Raw genomic sequence first — 18120 nt, forward strand, 5'->3', positions numbered from 1 at the left:
GTGTGTGTGTGTGTGTGTGTGCACGTGCGTGCATGTGTGCGTGAGTGAGTGCGTGCGTGTGTGTGTTTGTGTTTTTGTATTTGTGCGTGTGTATGTATGTATGTGTTTGTTAGTTTGTTTGTTTGTAGGTGTGTCTGTCTGTGTATCTGCATGTGTTTGTGCGTGTGTCTGTATGTGATTATTCACATAATAATATTTAAGTGTAAGTACGTCTGTTAAAACAAGTGGACCCGGGGGAGGGAAGGGGTGGGGGGGGGACACCAATTGGGATTTTTAAAATTGGAATTTATTTCTCATTGTGCCTTTTTAAACATAGTTGAACCTGCTTCTAGTCCCCTCTAAAGTGGTACATCCTGCTTTAATACAAAACTCTGAGGCACAATACTATTTTAATGAGATCACGAGACAATTATTCATAGATCTATTTACATTTTTTCTCCGTTTTCGGTGGCGAACTGCTTCGGACTCGAGCTCCATCTCCGTCTTTACTAAAGAGATCGAGGCTTGAGATCGACCCCGCGCACTCACAGCCCTTGAGTGGAGCTGATACAGTGAATGTGGCAACCTGACCACCAGAGAGAAAGGGGAGAGATTACAATATGAAAAGAAACTTGTTTCTATTCACTTTTTCGTTTGTTTGTTTTTTAAATTGTTTGAGCCAACATTTCAATATGAAAACAGCCATACTGTAAGGAAAAGGTTAGTTTTAGTTCGAGTTCCATGGCCCTTGCAAACAATTTGTTCAAATAAAAATCGAAGAATATAGGTGTTACGCGAGAGTAACATACAAAGAAAAGAAGAAGGAATGATATGGGAGAACTAGCAAACCACACCAGAGTACCTGTGGTTACCCACGAAAGGACAAAAAGCGAGGCAGATAGACAGGAAGAGCAGATGGATAGGAAAAAAGTAGGACTTACCACCGGCGCCGTCCTACAGCTCGCGAAAGTGAAAAGAATCATTTCGAAATACTATTAATCTGCTGAAATTGCATAAAACAAAGTAAAGCCCCGGTTACATGCAACAATAAATTGGATCAGATTCATCGTGTGCGAGAACTGTCCGTTTTATCGAACTATGCTGTCTGTTTACACGTTCCAATCTATCGTCCAGTTTTCTTTTGGTCGAGGAGATTCCTCGTCATAAGACACCATGTGTCTTTGCGACGACAGTGGTTTGCCTACTCTCTATGAGAAGGTTTCGAACCGGGACCCTAATGAATGATTGAAGAGCGAACACTGAACCTCTAGATCACGGAAAACACCAGATAGCAGAACAGTGTCTTTAGAAAAGGGTAGCCCCTATACCGAGTTGTGTATAGAAGTAGAAGTGACCTTAATACACAACCTCACTATTGACGACCAATTAAAGAATAAAATTGCAAAATATTACTAAATATCGCCTCAAATCAGGTTCCTCGGAAGCTATTCACCTTGTTTTGAGACGTTGATTCCGAATATGAAATCAGTTTTAAGATGCGATAATTATTTTTAAATTTTGCGCCCCAATTATAATCTTGCGCTGCGGCAAATTTCAAAGTGATTGACGTCACAGCGTCTCCCCAAATCTGAACGTGAATGCACGAAACATATCAAGCAGCGCTTGAATTCTTGACCGAGTCTCTCCAAGCCATTGTCCAGTCGTCCAAATTTTGTACAATTCTGGGTATACCTGACGAGTTATCGTATGATCGCTAGATCGCCAAGTTTTTGTACAATTATTTATCTTTACGTGTAACCGGGCCATAACAGATCACATACACTTTTTTGAACTACTTGGATTGCACCCGTTTACATCAAAGGCAAAGAGTGAGGGTTTAGGTTTGGGTTTGGGTTTGAGTAAATAAAAGACCATCGACACAATGCTCTACATTAGAATTACAAAGTTCTATCTGGTGAGTACCTAGTTTTGAGAAATTTGACGTAAAAAAATTGAGTTCAACATGCCAAGCCTTTTCGAATGCAATCCTTGGAATATCTTGATAACTACTCCGAAAGATCGTACGATTTTGTTAGAGCAGATAGAACATTTTTAATTTGGCTTCTGAACTCATTGTCTTAGTACCTCAAAACGGCGAAATATATCGGATAGAACTCGGTATTTTTGAGGTAGCAAATAATGGTAATAATATAATGAAAGGAAGAAGCAAGAAAGATAGAAACAACAGTCTAAAAGAAAAAAATAGGACTTACCAAGTAGCACCCTCGCCCCACCCGCTCAAAAGAGTAAAAGAAGCAAGCATGAAGTGAAGAGATAACAATACATGATAGTATTTGTCGTTTCAGGATGTTTGATAAACAGTTTTTTAGAAGATGAGAAGAAAATATCCATACACAGTAAATGATTTTTTGTGGCTTGGAAAGACTTTGTGAAACGACAAACATATTTGTCTTATAAATTATGGCCATTTAGCTTACTGAAGCTAAAGTGAAGCTCAACGACACATTAACCGTTATTTAGTGTTAGGGACAAGAATGAGGCAGAGAAATGAAAGGAAATAATTATAAGAACTGAGCAGAATGTCCTGAACAGAATATGGCAAAAGCTGAAAGGTTGAAGGGATGTAAAGAGAGCATACGATGTCACAGAGTCCCACATCGGTATATTAAAAAATGGAGAAAGTAAAAGTAGGGTTTAGTTTAAGATGGAAATGTATGGTCTCTCCCCCCCCCCCCCTTCTTATATATATATATATCTATCTCTCTCTCTCTCTCTCTCTCTCTCTCTCTCTCTCTCTCTCTCTCTCTCTCTCTGTGTGTGTCTATCTCTCTCTTTCTTTCTCTCTTTCACTCTTTTCTCTCTCTCTCTTCTCTTTCTCTTTCTCCCTTTCTATGTGAGAGGGTCTTTGTGTATCTCTAGTTTCTCTCTCTTTCTCTCTTTCTCTCTCTCTCTCTCTCTCTCTCTCTCTCTCTCTCTGTGTGTGTGTGTGTGTGTGTGTGTGTGTGTGTGTGTGTGTGTGTGTGTGTTTTAGTTTAGTTTTAGTAGAGGTTTCATGGCGCTTGCAACTGCATAAGGGCATATAAGCGCTAGAAGATTAGAGGTGTTACAAGAGAGTAATAAACATAAAAAAGAAGGAGGGGAGATAAGGACGATATATGTTTGATAGGAAAAAAGGAGCAAACCACACCAAAGCACCCGCCAACCACCCACATGTGTGTGTGTGTGTGTGTGTGTGGTGGTGGTGAAGGGGGAAGGGAGGGAAATGGGGGTGACACACAAAGAGAGAAAGAGTAAGGGGAAGAGAGAGTAAGAAAGAGAGAGAGAGAGAAGAGAAGAGAGAGAGAGAGAGAGAGAGAGAGAGAGAGAGAGAGAGAGAGAGAGAGAAAGGGGGAGGGGAAAGGGGGGGGGGGGGTAAACGTGTGTTAGATGTAGTAAGATAGAAATGATCAAGACTCACCCCTTGTGACTGCGACTGCGAGAAAGCTGGTCTCTTGACACCGCTGATGTCGCGGACCTTACTGACGTCTTTGAAAGGTTGGACTGTCTCATGGCCATGGTTCGTCTTCGGGACGGGTTATTGATATTGGTATACGGATTTTAGAAAGACAATTCTACGGCACATGCAACACAAATAGATAAAAAAAAAAGTGCCGAAGATTAGAGGTGTTGCTAGAAGGCAAAGTGTAAAGAAAATAAGGATTAGAGAGATTGGGACGATGGATGTTTCACAGGAAAGAAGGAGCAAACCACAAAAGAGCACCCCCCCCCCCCAATCATCCACTCGAATGCAGAGAAGCCCACCGACGCACCAACTGTTATTTAATTTAGTGGCAAGAAAAATGAATGGGGTCAGCAGACAAAAAGAAACTTTGCGAAAGAAGAGATGTGGGACCTACTCGTGGGATACTCTAATAATCCTTGAGGAAACAAAACAGCAAAACCTTTCCTAGCGTACCCTATCCGTCCAACTGCAACTATTTGATGTAGCCATTGAAATGCTCTTATTGCTATTTCTCCTTGAAATGAAAGGACGTCAACAGGGTTTACGCACATTCGAATACTTTCATTGAATTTATATCTGAAACCCTTGAACATTTTCTTTCACTTTGGTATTTCATGTTTTACATTACTAGCAAAATCCCACAATATATAATTAGCATTTACGAGATTGCAGACAGTATAAACTATTTCCTCTTTATTGTATCGGTGTTTCTAAAATAATAATAATAATAATAATAATAATAATAATAATAATAATAATATGACTACAGTCTATTTATTGCAACATTATATTAAGAGGAATGACATTTTTCTGCTTCGAGACATTCGTACCAGCGAGGATAAAAAGTACATCCATCATAACAAGATTTACAACAATGTGCTGGTGGAATCATTAGCTAAGTCAAAACTAAAAAGAAAGAAAATTACTTACTCTCGCCCCCCCCCCCCCCCCCCACACACACACACCTTTCCACGTTTTTCCCACTTGACCCTCTCTCAAACGTCGACAGCTGGAGTTGGCGTAAGCAACTGGATATTTGACTAACGTTCCAAACATTATTTTAACAATACAACTTTCAAACGAATACAGAAATTGAAAGACAAAGAAATCTGCCTTACTCAAAAATACATTTTCCCCGCCATCAAGTAAAGAAAACAGATTGTTTGCGAAATGTTCACCTCGAAGACAATCTTGAAATCCTAGAGGATCGCTCCGACGGCATGGTATTTGTGACGGAGGTATGGGCTGCTGCTGCATTGTTGCAACGGTCCCTACAACACAGAAAAACATCATGCAGTTCGGAAAATGTCTGTACCGAAGAGGGAAATCTGTTTCCACACCCTTAAACAGGTGTTTTTTTAAAGGGAGTAAAGTTGTTCCCGCATCCAAACCGGACATTGGGGATTGCCTTGTTAGTGAGACAACTTCCTGGGCCTTCGGCATATTGTGGTAAGGTGGCCAATTCCTTTCCAAGCCGCCTTCATTTCTCCAACCCGAAGTCGGGTACCCATTACTGCTGGGTGGGCAGGAGAGGGCTAAAAAAAAATTCGTGTCCGAACCAGGGCTCGAACCCGGTCATTCCGCTTCGGAGACGAGCGCTTTTAAAGGAGACAGAAATTAAATGGGTTGGGTTGTGATGGAGTGGGGGTGAGGCTGAGACTTTGGGAGTGGGTGGGATGGGATTGGGGGGAAGGGGGTGAGCCACTGAGCGATAGCCACTTTGCAGTGCGCTTGGCTTTTTCGAGTTATGTTTGAGTTAAAGACATGGACACGGTCACAATAGCGGATTTTCATACAAGGGGGAAAAACGGAACATACAGGCAATAGTAAAATGAAGGTAGTTCAGAAGTATGACCAAACGGTGGAGCCATCTTGTCAAATGCGTTGGTTAGTTACGCACTGAGTTGATCACGTTATATACGTGATATGGGTGAGAGAGAGTGACAAGGCGAGAGAGAGAGAGAGAGAGAGAGAGAGAGAGAGAGAGAGAGAGAGAGACAGACAGACAGACAGACAGACAGACAGACAGACAGACAGACACAGAGACAGACAGACAGACACAGAGACAGAGACAGAGACAGACAGAGAGAGAGAGAGAGAGAGAGAGAGAGAGAGAGAGAGAGAGAGAGAGAGAGAGAGAGAGAGAGAGAGAGAGAGAGAGATAACGCGAAAAATAGAAAGAGAGAAACGAAGTACGAGTGAGGGGAGAGGGTGTTGGAAAGCATACCAAGTAGGATAATTGAATTGAATAGTATCAGTGTGAGAATATGATGCTGAACTGAACGATGGGGGGTCTTTCAGACAATATGTGCTGTGTCCGTATACATGTTTGGTTCTAGTAAAGTTCGGGTTGTTATTTTATCGAATAAACTATTTACCTCCTCGACAGAGGAGATCTGGAACTAGGAAACATTGAAGTCAAACAGGTATCAAAAGACAGAAAAGATAATATTGTGTGTTTGGAGAACTATGTGTACGTTTATATGAAGCAGCTCGTAAAGCAACCAAAAAAAACCCAAACAAAAAAAAACAACAAAAAAAAAACGAAATCAACAAACAGTTTTATTCTTAAACACCTTACTCTATAGCAATTCAGATTAACTTGAAAATATATAGCAATAGGTTTATTGACAATGCAATTCTAGAAATGTGGTCTTATGAACAAAACAACCAGGGTGAAATAAGAATAAATTCGTTTATACAGAGACTTGCAATAAAGTCTGAAACGCAGTGTCGATAAAAACAAGTGATATTCGTATAGTTGTTTTGCGTAATTCAGAATTGCACCGACTCTGAAATCTTCTTTTTGAAAAGCCTCCAACGTTTGAATGTTGAAGGCCATAGCAGTCTTGTGTTTTCTCCTTTCGCATTTAATACCGTAGGCGCGATTGCGTTATACTATACAGTCTAACCTTGTTGCACTTCCCCCGCTATACCGCCAGCCCCGCTTTCTGTCAGGTTTTGCCAAGGTACAAAAATAATCCCCTATATAAACATAGATCTAGTATTTGCGCCGTTACACCGCCATCCGCCACCTGCCAACTATCTCAGTTGTAGGCCTACGGTCCTTATCAAACTACCTCTTGGGTAAATGTACCCCGTTTTACCGCCAGCGAACTGGCAGTCAGTAGTACACAGTACACACTAGGCTAGGCTACACACGCGCACGGCACATCCACTCGGTGAGTGGTTGCTTGACAGTCTTTCACACACAAGTCTCTTCGAGTTAGACCTAGGTCTAGACCAAACGTTTTTCGCCGATTTGTCTAAAAAGTCGTGCACCATCCTGAAAACCCCTTTCATACACTGACATAGACTATTTGAAGGATTCAGTTCTAACAATGGTAAATGGCAGCTACCTTGGAAGAGTCAGTGCTTGTTAAGTTGCTTTGGGGGAAAAGTGTAAAGGGGGGGGGGGGGGGGTGAATTCAAACAGTCCTCATAGACTAATATCAAGAGAGCTGATTTTGATTTTTTTTAAATAATAAAAATAAAAACAAGACGATGTGCAGATTTCGGAACACCCTGCACAATAAATTTTATTCTCAATCCTGGTCTAACATAGATCTATGCTTACTTTACAGGTTAAAGAAAAACAAACATTTTCTTTTTTATATGCTTTAACCATGTTGGCAATCCATCATAACTTTTTACTAACAGGCCCCAATTACGTTCTGCCTATATAATTATGACCTCAAAATTCAGTGGTACAGGATTCTCGAAATGGGAAACAGTTTATTTGGAAGCATGCCAGTTTGTCACAGGCCCAGTTTGTCACAGACCTCGACTGTGCCCTGCATGATGGAAGTTATCACTGACACCAAAAAAGAAAACACAAGGAATCTATGGTAAACCAGCTAAGATTACTCTCAATCGAGCGATTTACACATGTGCATATAATAGGACAATGTACATTTGATACAACATTAGTGATGCAAAGTAAAATGCACAGCCGTCCGGCCTTCAGGTTTGTATTCTTAAAATGTATTCTTAATAAGCTTGCTTTGGTAAAAAGAGGGCTAGTGTGTGTGTATGTGTGTATGTGTTGATGTGTATGTGTGTGTGTGTGTGTTTGTTTGTGTGCGCGCGCGCGCGTGTGTGTGTGTGTGTGTGTGTGTGTGTGTGTGTGTGTGTGTGTGTGTGTGTGTGTGTGTGTGTGTGTGTGTGTGTGTGTGTTGTAAAGTACGAAGAAAGACAACAACAAAATGGGACAGGCATAGAAAAGATAGGACGCACCCCCAACGGCGCTCGGTATGGCTGTCATTGAGATCAACAACATCAAGGAACACTTCGTCATTATTATCTGAAAAAAAGAAATGCGGTCAAACCGGGGTTTTAAAACACAAAGCAATATGATGACTCTTTTGTAATTTTGAATGATATTACCCTGATCATGTTTTATGTGGGGGGCTCTCGTGGCCTAGAGGTTAAGGTGTTGGCCTCTCATTCAAAGGTCCCGGGTTCGAATCCCGGTAGCGACCAAAAATTTTCTTCTCTAAAATTGTCTCCTTTCACCTCCTTTCCTGCTCTCTAGCAATGTTCTGTTGTCTGCTTTCATTTCAACTTTCTGCCCCCCACCCCCTAACCTCCTTTGCCCCCTCCTCTGGGCTCCTGACTCTTTCTGCAGCCTTTCTACTGCTACTCCTTGGCTCCTCCTTACTGCTGTCTTTCTGCCACACCCCTGATCTTCTGGTAGGAAAGATCTACACCTAGCCTTCTCGGACAAGGGCGAAAAATCTCGGAGGGCCCGTGTGCAAGTTGCGCACGTTAAAGATCCCTTGGTGGTCTAAAATCGATAAGACTAGGCTTCGGCCGCCACCCGGGCAAAATTCAAAATTTCCTACCAACTGAAAATATTAGGTGTGTCCCGCGCGCTCATATGACCTTATGCAGTTGCGAGCGCCGTAAAACACTTTACAAAAACAACAAAAAACAAATGTTTTATGTTTTGGAAGAGTTTTACACTGGCATCAGTAATCACTAGGCTACTGGACTTGTAATCGTGAGGTTGCGGGCTCGGAGGTTCGAGTCTCAGCTCGGTCCGACTTTGTGTCCTTGGGAAAGTCACTTTACCGGAAATTCCCATTTGGCTAGGTCCTTTCGGAGATGGATGCTAAACTCGGAGGTCCCGCCTCTCCCCCGCAAAAAACCCTCATAGTGTTGATAGAGGCTTAAAACCATACCATTTCAAAATTTTTAAGAGTCTTACAACACTTAACACTATTAGGTCATAAGACTACCGAAAATTAGAGGTGTTCGAAAAGATAACAAACATAATATACAAAAAAGAGAAAAAATAGGGACAGCAGGTGTGTGATAGGAAAGAAGGGCCACACCGCACAAAAACACCCTCAAACCACCGACTACTTTGATCAAACAAAACACATCGAAACAATAGTACATTTTACACGGGTCTTTTAATGCCGGAGATTCATCAGTTTTGTTGAAACGTGGCTACTAAAACAAGGTGCATCATATTATGATCATTGAAAAATAGAAGAAGAAAAATAATTACTTGTTATTCATTCATCCATTCATTTATTCATTCATCCATTCATTTATTCATTCATTCATTCATTCATTCATTCATTCATTCATTCATTCATTCGTTCAATCGTTCACCCATACACTCATTCATTCTATGTCTATGAAAATTTGACCATAGCGGTTGTCCAATGAATTCTACGCTTGCACCACCAGCAGTCTGTTAAAAAAGACAAGGGTTTGAGCATACTATTATCTTACCCACAGTAGAGGATGGCTCTGTATCTTGGTCCTTGAAGATGAAAGTTCTTTCTGAGGAGTCCGAAGAATCATCGTGGTATCCCCCTGGGGAAAAAAGATTTAGTAAGTTTATTGGCAGGCTGCATGCTAGCAACTTCATTATCTTACTTATTACTTTTATACATTGCTCTCTAGTGGAACAGAAAGATAACAATTGCTGACGTTGCCAAAGACATTTTTAAGCGTTCCCGGTTCATTTGCAATGACTTAAAAGACTAAAGTAAAACTAAATCTAGGGAACAAGAGCGGACCACGCTAACGCGCTCAAAAACATTCCAAGGATCACTAGATAAACTCTTTTAATACCCCTTAACAAGCTTATTATGTAGGCAAACAGGGTGGTGTCTGGAAAGAGATTACTGTTACTTGGTGACCTTTGGGCTAATTTCTACAAAATGTTGAATAAAGAAAATTTAACCAAGATGACATCATATTTGTAAATAGGAGGAAAATCAACTGACATACTCGAAGAATATCAGTTTTCATAATTTCAATCAAAATTCAGTGAAAGGCAAAAATTTTGCAACTTCTAAAAAATCAACCGTGTTGGGGTTTTTTTTCAGATAGCCGCTATGTGTGCTTTAAAGAACAGTACTTATTCAAACAAAAACTGATTTTTTCCAAATGAACTCAGAAAGATGCTGGCTATTTAAATTGCATGCCTCGGTTGTTGACCATGTCTGTCCAAAAAATATCCAATAAGCAAACGAAAATTTTGAATATATATTCATGTGACATATTTCTGGATCGACTCTTTGAGCCTCCATTTCATCATTGAGCGTCAGCTGTTTGATTGTGTGTGGGTTGTTTTCATAGAAAGAGTCTGTCAAAGATTTAAAAAAAAGAAAACAACATTGAGGGAAATCATTGAAAGCGTTTAGCTCAGGGAAATATGGTGACCCTTCATTTCCAAACTTTCGGCTATTCAAGGCGTTTCCCAAACCTTTCTTGACGAGTGGGGTGGGGCCATATTTCACAGGGACAAGGCCTCTTTAACCCTGCGTGTCCACTGAGATTGACACAGCTTTATTTTTTTTGCCGGGAGGAAGAAAATCGGTTTGTCCACCAGTTCGGACAAGACACGTCTAGTCTGTTGGCCTACTGGCTGTCTTATTCCACACACTATGTCCCAAGGCTGTGTCCTTGGTTCAGGGCTATAAATAGTCCAGATCAATGATCCACATGCGGGAATAAGAAATTAATTGGGGGGGGGGGGGTTAAAGAAAAATTGGAAAAATTGTTAATATGCATTCAAACCAGGGGGTTTGCGCGTAGACATAGCTAATTTTGAGCGCTGATAACGAATATGACATTAGAATTTTAATCCAAACTCAAAATTAGAATTTTTGGTTTTAGCCGACGGGCTTATGGTTTATGAGTCACAAGCCGGCCCGGCTGAAATGCAGCAAGCGGCTTTCCCACCGACGCGTCTTTAGTCGGGGCGTGTCGTGTCGTGTCTGTTGACACAGCCAAAAGGACCTTGCACTGCTTTCTTAGGAAATAATTGGTGCTCCATTTCAACTACCGACTTTCCGAGAGACGGACGGAATCGGGTCAGTTGGTGTCCGTCGCAGTGGAGACAGCCTTTCATCTTTTTCTCCTACAATGTCTCCAAACCTTTCCCAACATGGTGATATGATACCCAGTGCCCGTTGGCACGATCGGTTCGGTTTTGGTGGGCAGGGCTAGCCAAATTGAGGGCAAAAAGGGACCATTGTGGCACACACTAAACGAAACCGACTGTGATCTTTTAAAAAAAAAACGCGTTTGTTTTCAAGGCAGCGAGTCCCGCGATCGGTTTGTGTGCAGGAAATCACAACAAAGCTTTATAGCCTACCAGTCACGTGACCATCGTGACTGCGATGTCAAGGTCAGGCTTTTTCGTGCGAAGTGCCGTAACAAATTACACTTCATAACATAACAAAATGAATCTCGAGAAGATCATTGAGATCTTAAGATCCTTCCTATATTTATGAGATTGTAGACTGCCTAAAAAAATTCAAACCGCGAAAAGAGCCCGAGAAGCCATCGTTCAATGGTGTGGCTTTCCTGTGAACGGTAAGTGTTGTTATTTGTGTCTATTTTGTGGTGTGCAATGAAACCACCAGAAAATGACCTAAACCGAACCGAATCGGGTACATGTATAAGGACGATGTGACTGTCGTTGTTTTACAGTTCACTTTCGCAAACCAAGTAGACCCGAAAACACCCCTATAGGTGAACTCTTTTTGTAAAGAAGTAAAGTTTACCCATTGTTGAATAAACTTTTTAAAACTTAACGTTTCTCGAACGTTTGGATTGGTTTTCTTTATAATTACAATCTTGACTTCTCCTCGATTGAATGTTATTTGTTCATAGTTTTACTGAAATTATGAAAAGGTGACTGGGTTATTGCCGTTAAAGTGGGTCTTTTTTACAAGCACCCTAAATGCAGTACGTTTGTTGGTCAGTTTGTTAGAACATCTGGTTAGCACATAGATGATTAATCAAGTAAGTAAGGTGATTGTTGTTGTTTTTTAATCAGCCAGCTATTACGTAAGATATATACTTATTAGTTTGCAGCTTGCCAAATATAATTACAACACCAATACTTAAACTGTCCTCTAGATATTCGTGTGGTTGCTTTTTTATGAGCGTGTGTTTTTAGCATTATGAACACCATTCATTGTAGGTATCAAGTTAGTTTTAGTTTAGTAGGGGTTTTTCGGCGCTCACAACTGCATAAGGCCATAGATTAGAGCTGTTACAAGAGAGTAACAAACATAAAAAAAGATGAAGGGGAGATAAGGACGATAGATGTTTGATAGGAAAGAAGAAGCAAACCACACCAGAGCACCCGCCAACCAACCACGGGTAACAAGTTAGAGAACAGGCTTCCCAATGAAGTTTATCTACGACATGCAACATATCGATTTTTGTGCTGCAAAGGCATAGCGATCTTATTTCTTTACTTATTATAAGCACACAGATTTCTGGATTCTAATGACAATGTGTTCTCACTAAGCTGAAGTAAAAAAGTAAAACCATGAGAATGCCACGACAAATCAAAAGAACTGAAATCTTCACCTGAAGGTCTGTGACCTTTCATAATTGACAGCCGTTGCTGGATTAAAAACTTCGTACTGATCTTGGTAGGGTCTGAAGAGAGCTGCCTGGAGATAGAGACTAATGTTTATCAGCACTACATCTGTATACAGAAGAACAAGGACAGAAGAAATGTTTTTGTTATAGTCTGTGGAATGGCCTTCAGCATCAGTTTTTTAAAAAGTTTGTGTAAGAGTTTTAAGGGACTTGCAACATAGACTTCATAAATGCTGAAGATTAGAGGTGTTACAAGAGAGTAACAAACACCAAAAAGATGGAGAAGAGATTAGGACGATACGTGTTTGCCAGGAATGAAGGCGCAAACCACACCAAAGAACCTGCCAACTACCCACCAATAACACTTTTGATTGGTCCAGTATTTGGGAATCCTTTTAGACTTCTTAATCGTCACTGTTGATTAGGGGAGTGGGGGTTGGCGCAGATGGACAGATAAATAGTGTCCAGTCGCAAGAGGGACTGAGAGAAAGATTCTGAGAAAGAAAATAGGAGAGAGAGAGAGAGAGAGGGAGAGAGAGAGAGAGAGAGAGAGAGAGAGAGAGAGAGAGAGAGAGGGGTGGGGTGAGTGAGTGAGTGAGAGAGAGAGAGAGAATGATAAAGAGATAAAGAGAAAAGAGAGGGAAAGAAAGAAAAAGAAAGCAAGAGAGAGAGAGAGAGAGAGAGAGAGAGAGAGAGAGAGAGAGAGAGAGAGAGAGAGAGTGGGAATGAAAGAGTGAGAAAGAGAAAGAGAGAGAGTGTTTGAGAGAGACATCAGAGATAGAGATAGAGAGAGGGTGGGGGAAGAGATGAAAGATAGATAGATAGATAGATAGATAGATAGATAGATAGATAGATAGATAGATAGATAGATAGATAGATAGATAGAGTGAGAGGGAAGATAGAAAGAGCAACAGACAGACAGTCAGAATAACAGACAGACAGAGAAAGAGAGAGAGAGACATAGAAAGACAGGGAGAGAGAGAGAAATAGAGAGAGAGAGAGAGACAGACAGACAGACAGACAGACAGACAGACAGACAGACAGACAGACAGACAGACAGACAGGCAGACAGACAGAGACAGAGACAGAGAGACAGAGCGACAGACAGACAGAGAGACAGACAGACAGACATACCTTTCCCTTATGGTTTCGGAAGTGACTGATTCTGTCCCTGCAAAATTTTTGAGACGTTCCTGAGCAGTAGCATCAAGCACACGCAACAAGACTGACTTCATCTTGCTTTCAACCCGAGTTCTCTCCTGACGGGGATACTTTGGCCAGTTCAGATTGTGTTTCCTTGTCCGCATGCAGCTACGGGTGGAAATGACAAGTTAAAGAAAAGTAAGAAAAAGACATTAACTGGAGGTTAGATTCATCATCATCATCATCATCATCATCATCATCATCATCATCATCATCATCATCATCATCATCATCATCATCATCATCATCATCGTCAGCATCATCATCCTCATCATCATCATCGTCATCATCATCATTGCAGAAATAGTAGGGTAGGGTAGGCGAGGCTTCAGAGATTTTAGAGTAGAAAATGTAAAAAAATATACCAATGAAAAGCAATCAAAATAGAAAAAAAAATGCTGTGAGATATAATAATTATTATACTGCGTATTTGTTCAACGAGCGTTCCCTGCTTGCTGGTGCTAAAACAATATGACACGTTGCCACGACTATGTCAAAACTAAAAGAGGAAGGTGCGGGTGTGTTATTATAAGGTAGAGGGTGCATCACCAACAGTATACGCCTGTAAATAAGAGCCTAAGGATATAACCAATGAGCTGCCCCAACATAGAGAGTTTTAGATTTAGCAAAAGTTTTGCGGCACTTGTAACATACATAGGGTTAAATAACTGCTGGAGATTAGAGGTCTTGTAAGAGAGCATCAAGCCCAAGGAAGAAGGATTAGTTTAGTTAAGTAAGAGTTTCAACGGTCTTCACAACTGCCTAAGGCCATATGAGCACGGAAAACACAAGTTGATTGCATTCACAAAAGTTAACAATACTGCTTGAATTTGTTCAATTGCTTAGGTTAAAAAAGATACTATAAAAATTTCTGTCTAAAAAACAACAATTTTACATTCTCTTAGATAATAATATTTTTATTTTTATGATTGCAAATGGCCTGTAATAAATAGAAAATTCTGTTGGGATCAACGACGGAGAACAGATCTCTCAATTTTGTACACGATTTTAAATACTTTCTTTGGGTCTCTCTAAAGTCCCGACATTCTGTTAGTGTGTGTCTAATGGTGAAAATCCGTGTCACATCCGACACAGAAGGGGTTTTCATCTCCCTATACTCCGTGAAGGAGGGAAATACCTATGGGTCAGAAAGGTATCTCTTCTGGAGAGGTCCGAACTTTTTCGTGGGCCCAGTTTGGGCATGACATGTGTAGTTTATTGTTTAACTGTTTGCTCCAATGTTTCTGCCGCAGACTAAAGGTGTAGTTGTTTTGTCTTTTGTGTTTTATCTAATTTGACCTTAAAAGAAGAATGAGAGAGTAATATTAGTTTTAGTAAGGTTTTACAGCGCTTGCTTGCAACTGCATAAGGTCATATGAGCGCCAAGGATGAAAGATCATGATATAAAAACACGTTTGATGGAAAAGAAGGAACAAACCACTCCAGTCCACCCGCCAACCATCCGCTCCCAAACAAGGGACACTGCTATCCAAAAATTGGGCTTTATTTATGCACTTCAACCTCTAAGCCATGTCGGCTCTGCTGCTCTATTGCTCTATTTAATTAGTATATACTGTGTCTATATCTCTTTCAAGACTTGATTTGAAAAGTGAGATGCACAAAGACACTATAGTTGCCGTTTAGATTTGAGAAAGAACAAAACAGACTGAAAGGGAAAAAAAAAGAAAATAATGGGGTACCAGTGCCACACCCCCCCTCCATCAAAACGATATTATTTTGTCGTCCAAGGATCTAGTCTAACCAAAAAGTAAAACCCAATACCGTGTTGTGTTGAACTATCAGTCATAATGGCCGGTGCGGCGTCAACAAAACCTGTGTATAAACATAACACTTACGAGATATAAGCTAGAAACCGAGACATTGTTTATTTTGATTAGTTTTAGGGCCCTCGCAGAACACAAGGTCATATGAACGCATGGGGCTCAAGTTGATGGTTTTCACATTAGCCTGTAGCAACGTCTTGTTGTACTTCAGTGTTAGAGTACATTTGGGAATATAAGTAAAGGTAGAAATTCATTTGTAAATTAACAGTAATTAACTGAAAATTAAAAAGACATTATTTACAGTTTGCCGCAAAGACTAATAGCCAAATATTGAGAATAGCCGAATATTGAGAATTCTGATGGGATCAACAGCGGAGGGTAAATTCTTGCAAATCAGTGCGTCTAATGATTATTTCTTTTGGATAAGCCTAATCATAAGGTCAGCATCGCATCCGACACAAAATGTTATTGTCATCTCTCTACAAGTTGTATCTCCAATACGAAATTTGTTAAAATAACATTCCTACTTCTCTGGAGAGACCCGAACGTTTTCGTGGGCTCAAAACGGGAATGAAATAGTGGAGTTTGTTCCTCCCACAGACTGCAGGAGTAGCGTTTGGCTTCCTTTTTAAAGTCTGTCTGAGGGAGGGTGTTCTCCATTGATCATAGACAAGTCATGAGATAAATCAATGAAATAGGGGGCATGTAGTGTAATGGTTAGACAGAGGATATATTTGATTAATTATCCTATTCCAGCCTGAGTTGCAAATCACACTCAACTGGGCTTGTCCTCGCAGGCAGGGTCGAAGCAGTCTGTCTCCTAAAGCATCTTAGTTATGCTGATGGGCACAACAAAATGTCGTTTTAAAAGTGCAAACTTTGGCTGACGAATTCTGAAACAAAAGAATTCCAACAACAGGAATATTTCTTTAAAGATTTTCGAAATATTTTGATAATAGAAGAAGCAAATTTAACAAACCACAAGAAAATAATGGACATGCAGAGACTGGTGAGCATGGAGATGAAGGAAACGAAGAGTCCTTTGTAAGCGGCATCCTTCAGGTTCGCTGGCTCAACATACTGGCCCTGCAGACGCACCTTGGGTAGACCAATCGTCTCCAGGCATGTGTGCATGCAGGCCAGGAACACACAGAAGGCTCGGACGCCTTGCTGTACCTGCAAGGAACGACAGAGGCTGACACTGACATGGTTTTTCGAGGGGGAGGGGGTAAGATTTTGTCCTAAGTATACATCCATCATACTGAAGTTGCACAGACACATGCGATCATCTGGACTTGCTTAGGCCATCCCATAGGAGAACAGCACGATGAAGGAAATAAAGAGACTGACTGAGGAAACAATTAGAAGACAGCATCAAAGAGTGGACTGGCCGTGTCTGAATAATCTTATAACGAAAGCTGACAACTGGGAGGAGTGGAAGAAACTGGTTTCAAAATCAGCAGTGGTGCACGGTCAACCAGACTACTGGATAGGTAAAGTGTGTCTCACAAAGTCTTTTTTCCAAGTGTTTTTATTCTGAGATGAATCTAAACAATACAGCTTTATCTACACTTCACTACAAAGGCCTATCAAAAGGTGTGCTATGATACAATAATGTTATCCATGAAGCCAGGAATCTACATTTAACGTCTATCTCCGATATGACCAAGCCAAGTAGGTAGAGAATTTTGAAAACGTCACAAACAACTGACACTCAGGAACGCCTCTTGTGGGGCTCGACTCATGGTCACCCGCACAATAGCCCAGTGTGTGTGTGTGTGTGTGTGTGTGTGTGTGTGTGTGTGTGTGTGTGTGTGTGTGTGTGTGTTTGTGTGTGCATGGGTTTGTATACACGCCGTGACGCAAATCAAAGTGGTATTATGTTTAAAAGGAGCAATGGTTACTTAAGACAGAGTTGACCGACTCGTGAATCTACTCCTCACTTTGTTTGTCTACCTGTCTGTCTGTCTGTCAGTCTGTCCGCACCGCTACTTCAATCTGTCTATCTATCTATCTATCTATCTATCTATCTATCTATCTCTATCTATCTATCTATCTATCTATCTATCTATCTATCTATCTATCTATCTATCTTTCTCATTTATAAAAGACAACATGGAAATACCCGCTTGTACTTGTAGCCGGGCACAGCCACCAGAAGGGCTAATATGACGTGTAAGTTCTTCATCCACCGCAAAAACCTAAGCAGACTGATGCCAACCCAGCCTCGATTGACGGCGGAGGCTGGCAGTATGGCGCGTGGTTTCTTCGAGTTGAGCCAGGCGTCGCATACAAAGGTTAGGAACTCATCGGTGCGCCGGGAGTACACCTGAACTTTCTTCAGGAACCTGAAAGCACAGGTAGCGAATATCGAAACTGTACATGGTTTACGTTTCGGTCAACACAATTCATTGTGAGAAACAATGACTATCTTTATTCATCTTGCAGGCAGAAGTTTCAGGCTAATGAAAAATACAATCCAAAAATGTTTCGATTCAACAAAACTGAAAGAACCAGGTATTGTTACAGAATTTAAAACAAACTGTGTAATAACAGACATAAAGGTATTCTACCTATTTATAAAGATAGTTATGATGCCGGTGAAGATGTAAGAAAAACGCTGTGATACCAAACTACGGATTGGGGGCTCTCGTGGCCTGAAGATTGAGGCGTTCGACTCTCATTCAAAGGTCCCGGGTTTGAATCCGGGTAGCGACCGGAAAATTTTCTTCTCTAAAATTGTCTCCTTTCCCCTTCTTTCCTGCTCTCTAGCAATGCTTTGTTGTCTGCTTTCGTCTTCACTTTCTGCCACAAACCCCTCACCTC

General features: G+C 40.9%; 1 protein-coding gene across 1 annotated transcript in view; it reads right to left on the reverse strand.

Annotated features, from left to right (window-relative positions):
• LOC101862524 overlaps positions 1-18120 on the reverse strand; it is a gene marked incomplete at its 5' end in the record, with an annotated part of 86372 nt that overhangs the window by 27237 nt on the left and 41015 nt on the right. The window contains 9 exon segments of the mRNA XM_005105559.2: positions 430-565; positions 3398-3502; positions 4621-4713; positions 7679-7745; positions 9188-9271; positions 12293-12378; positions 13442-13618; positions 16274-16470; positions 17420-17642. Of these exon segments, the coding sequence (XP_005105616.2) occupies positions 430-565; positions 3398-3502; positions 4621-4713; positions 7679-7745; positions 9188-9271; positions 12293-12378; positions 13442-13618; positions 16274-16470; positions 17420-17642 (1168 nt within the window).

The sequence above is a fragment of the Aplysia californica genome, unplaced genomic scaffold (assembly GCF_000002075.1).
Source record: "Aplysia californica isolate F4 #8 unplaced genomic scaffold, AplCal3.0 scaffold00477, whole genome shotgun sequence".
Lineage (NCBI taxonomy): Eukaryota > Metazoa > Mollusca > Gastropoda > Aplysiida > Aplysiidae > Aplysia > Aplysia californica.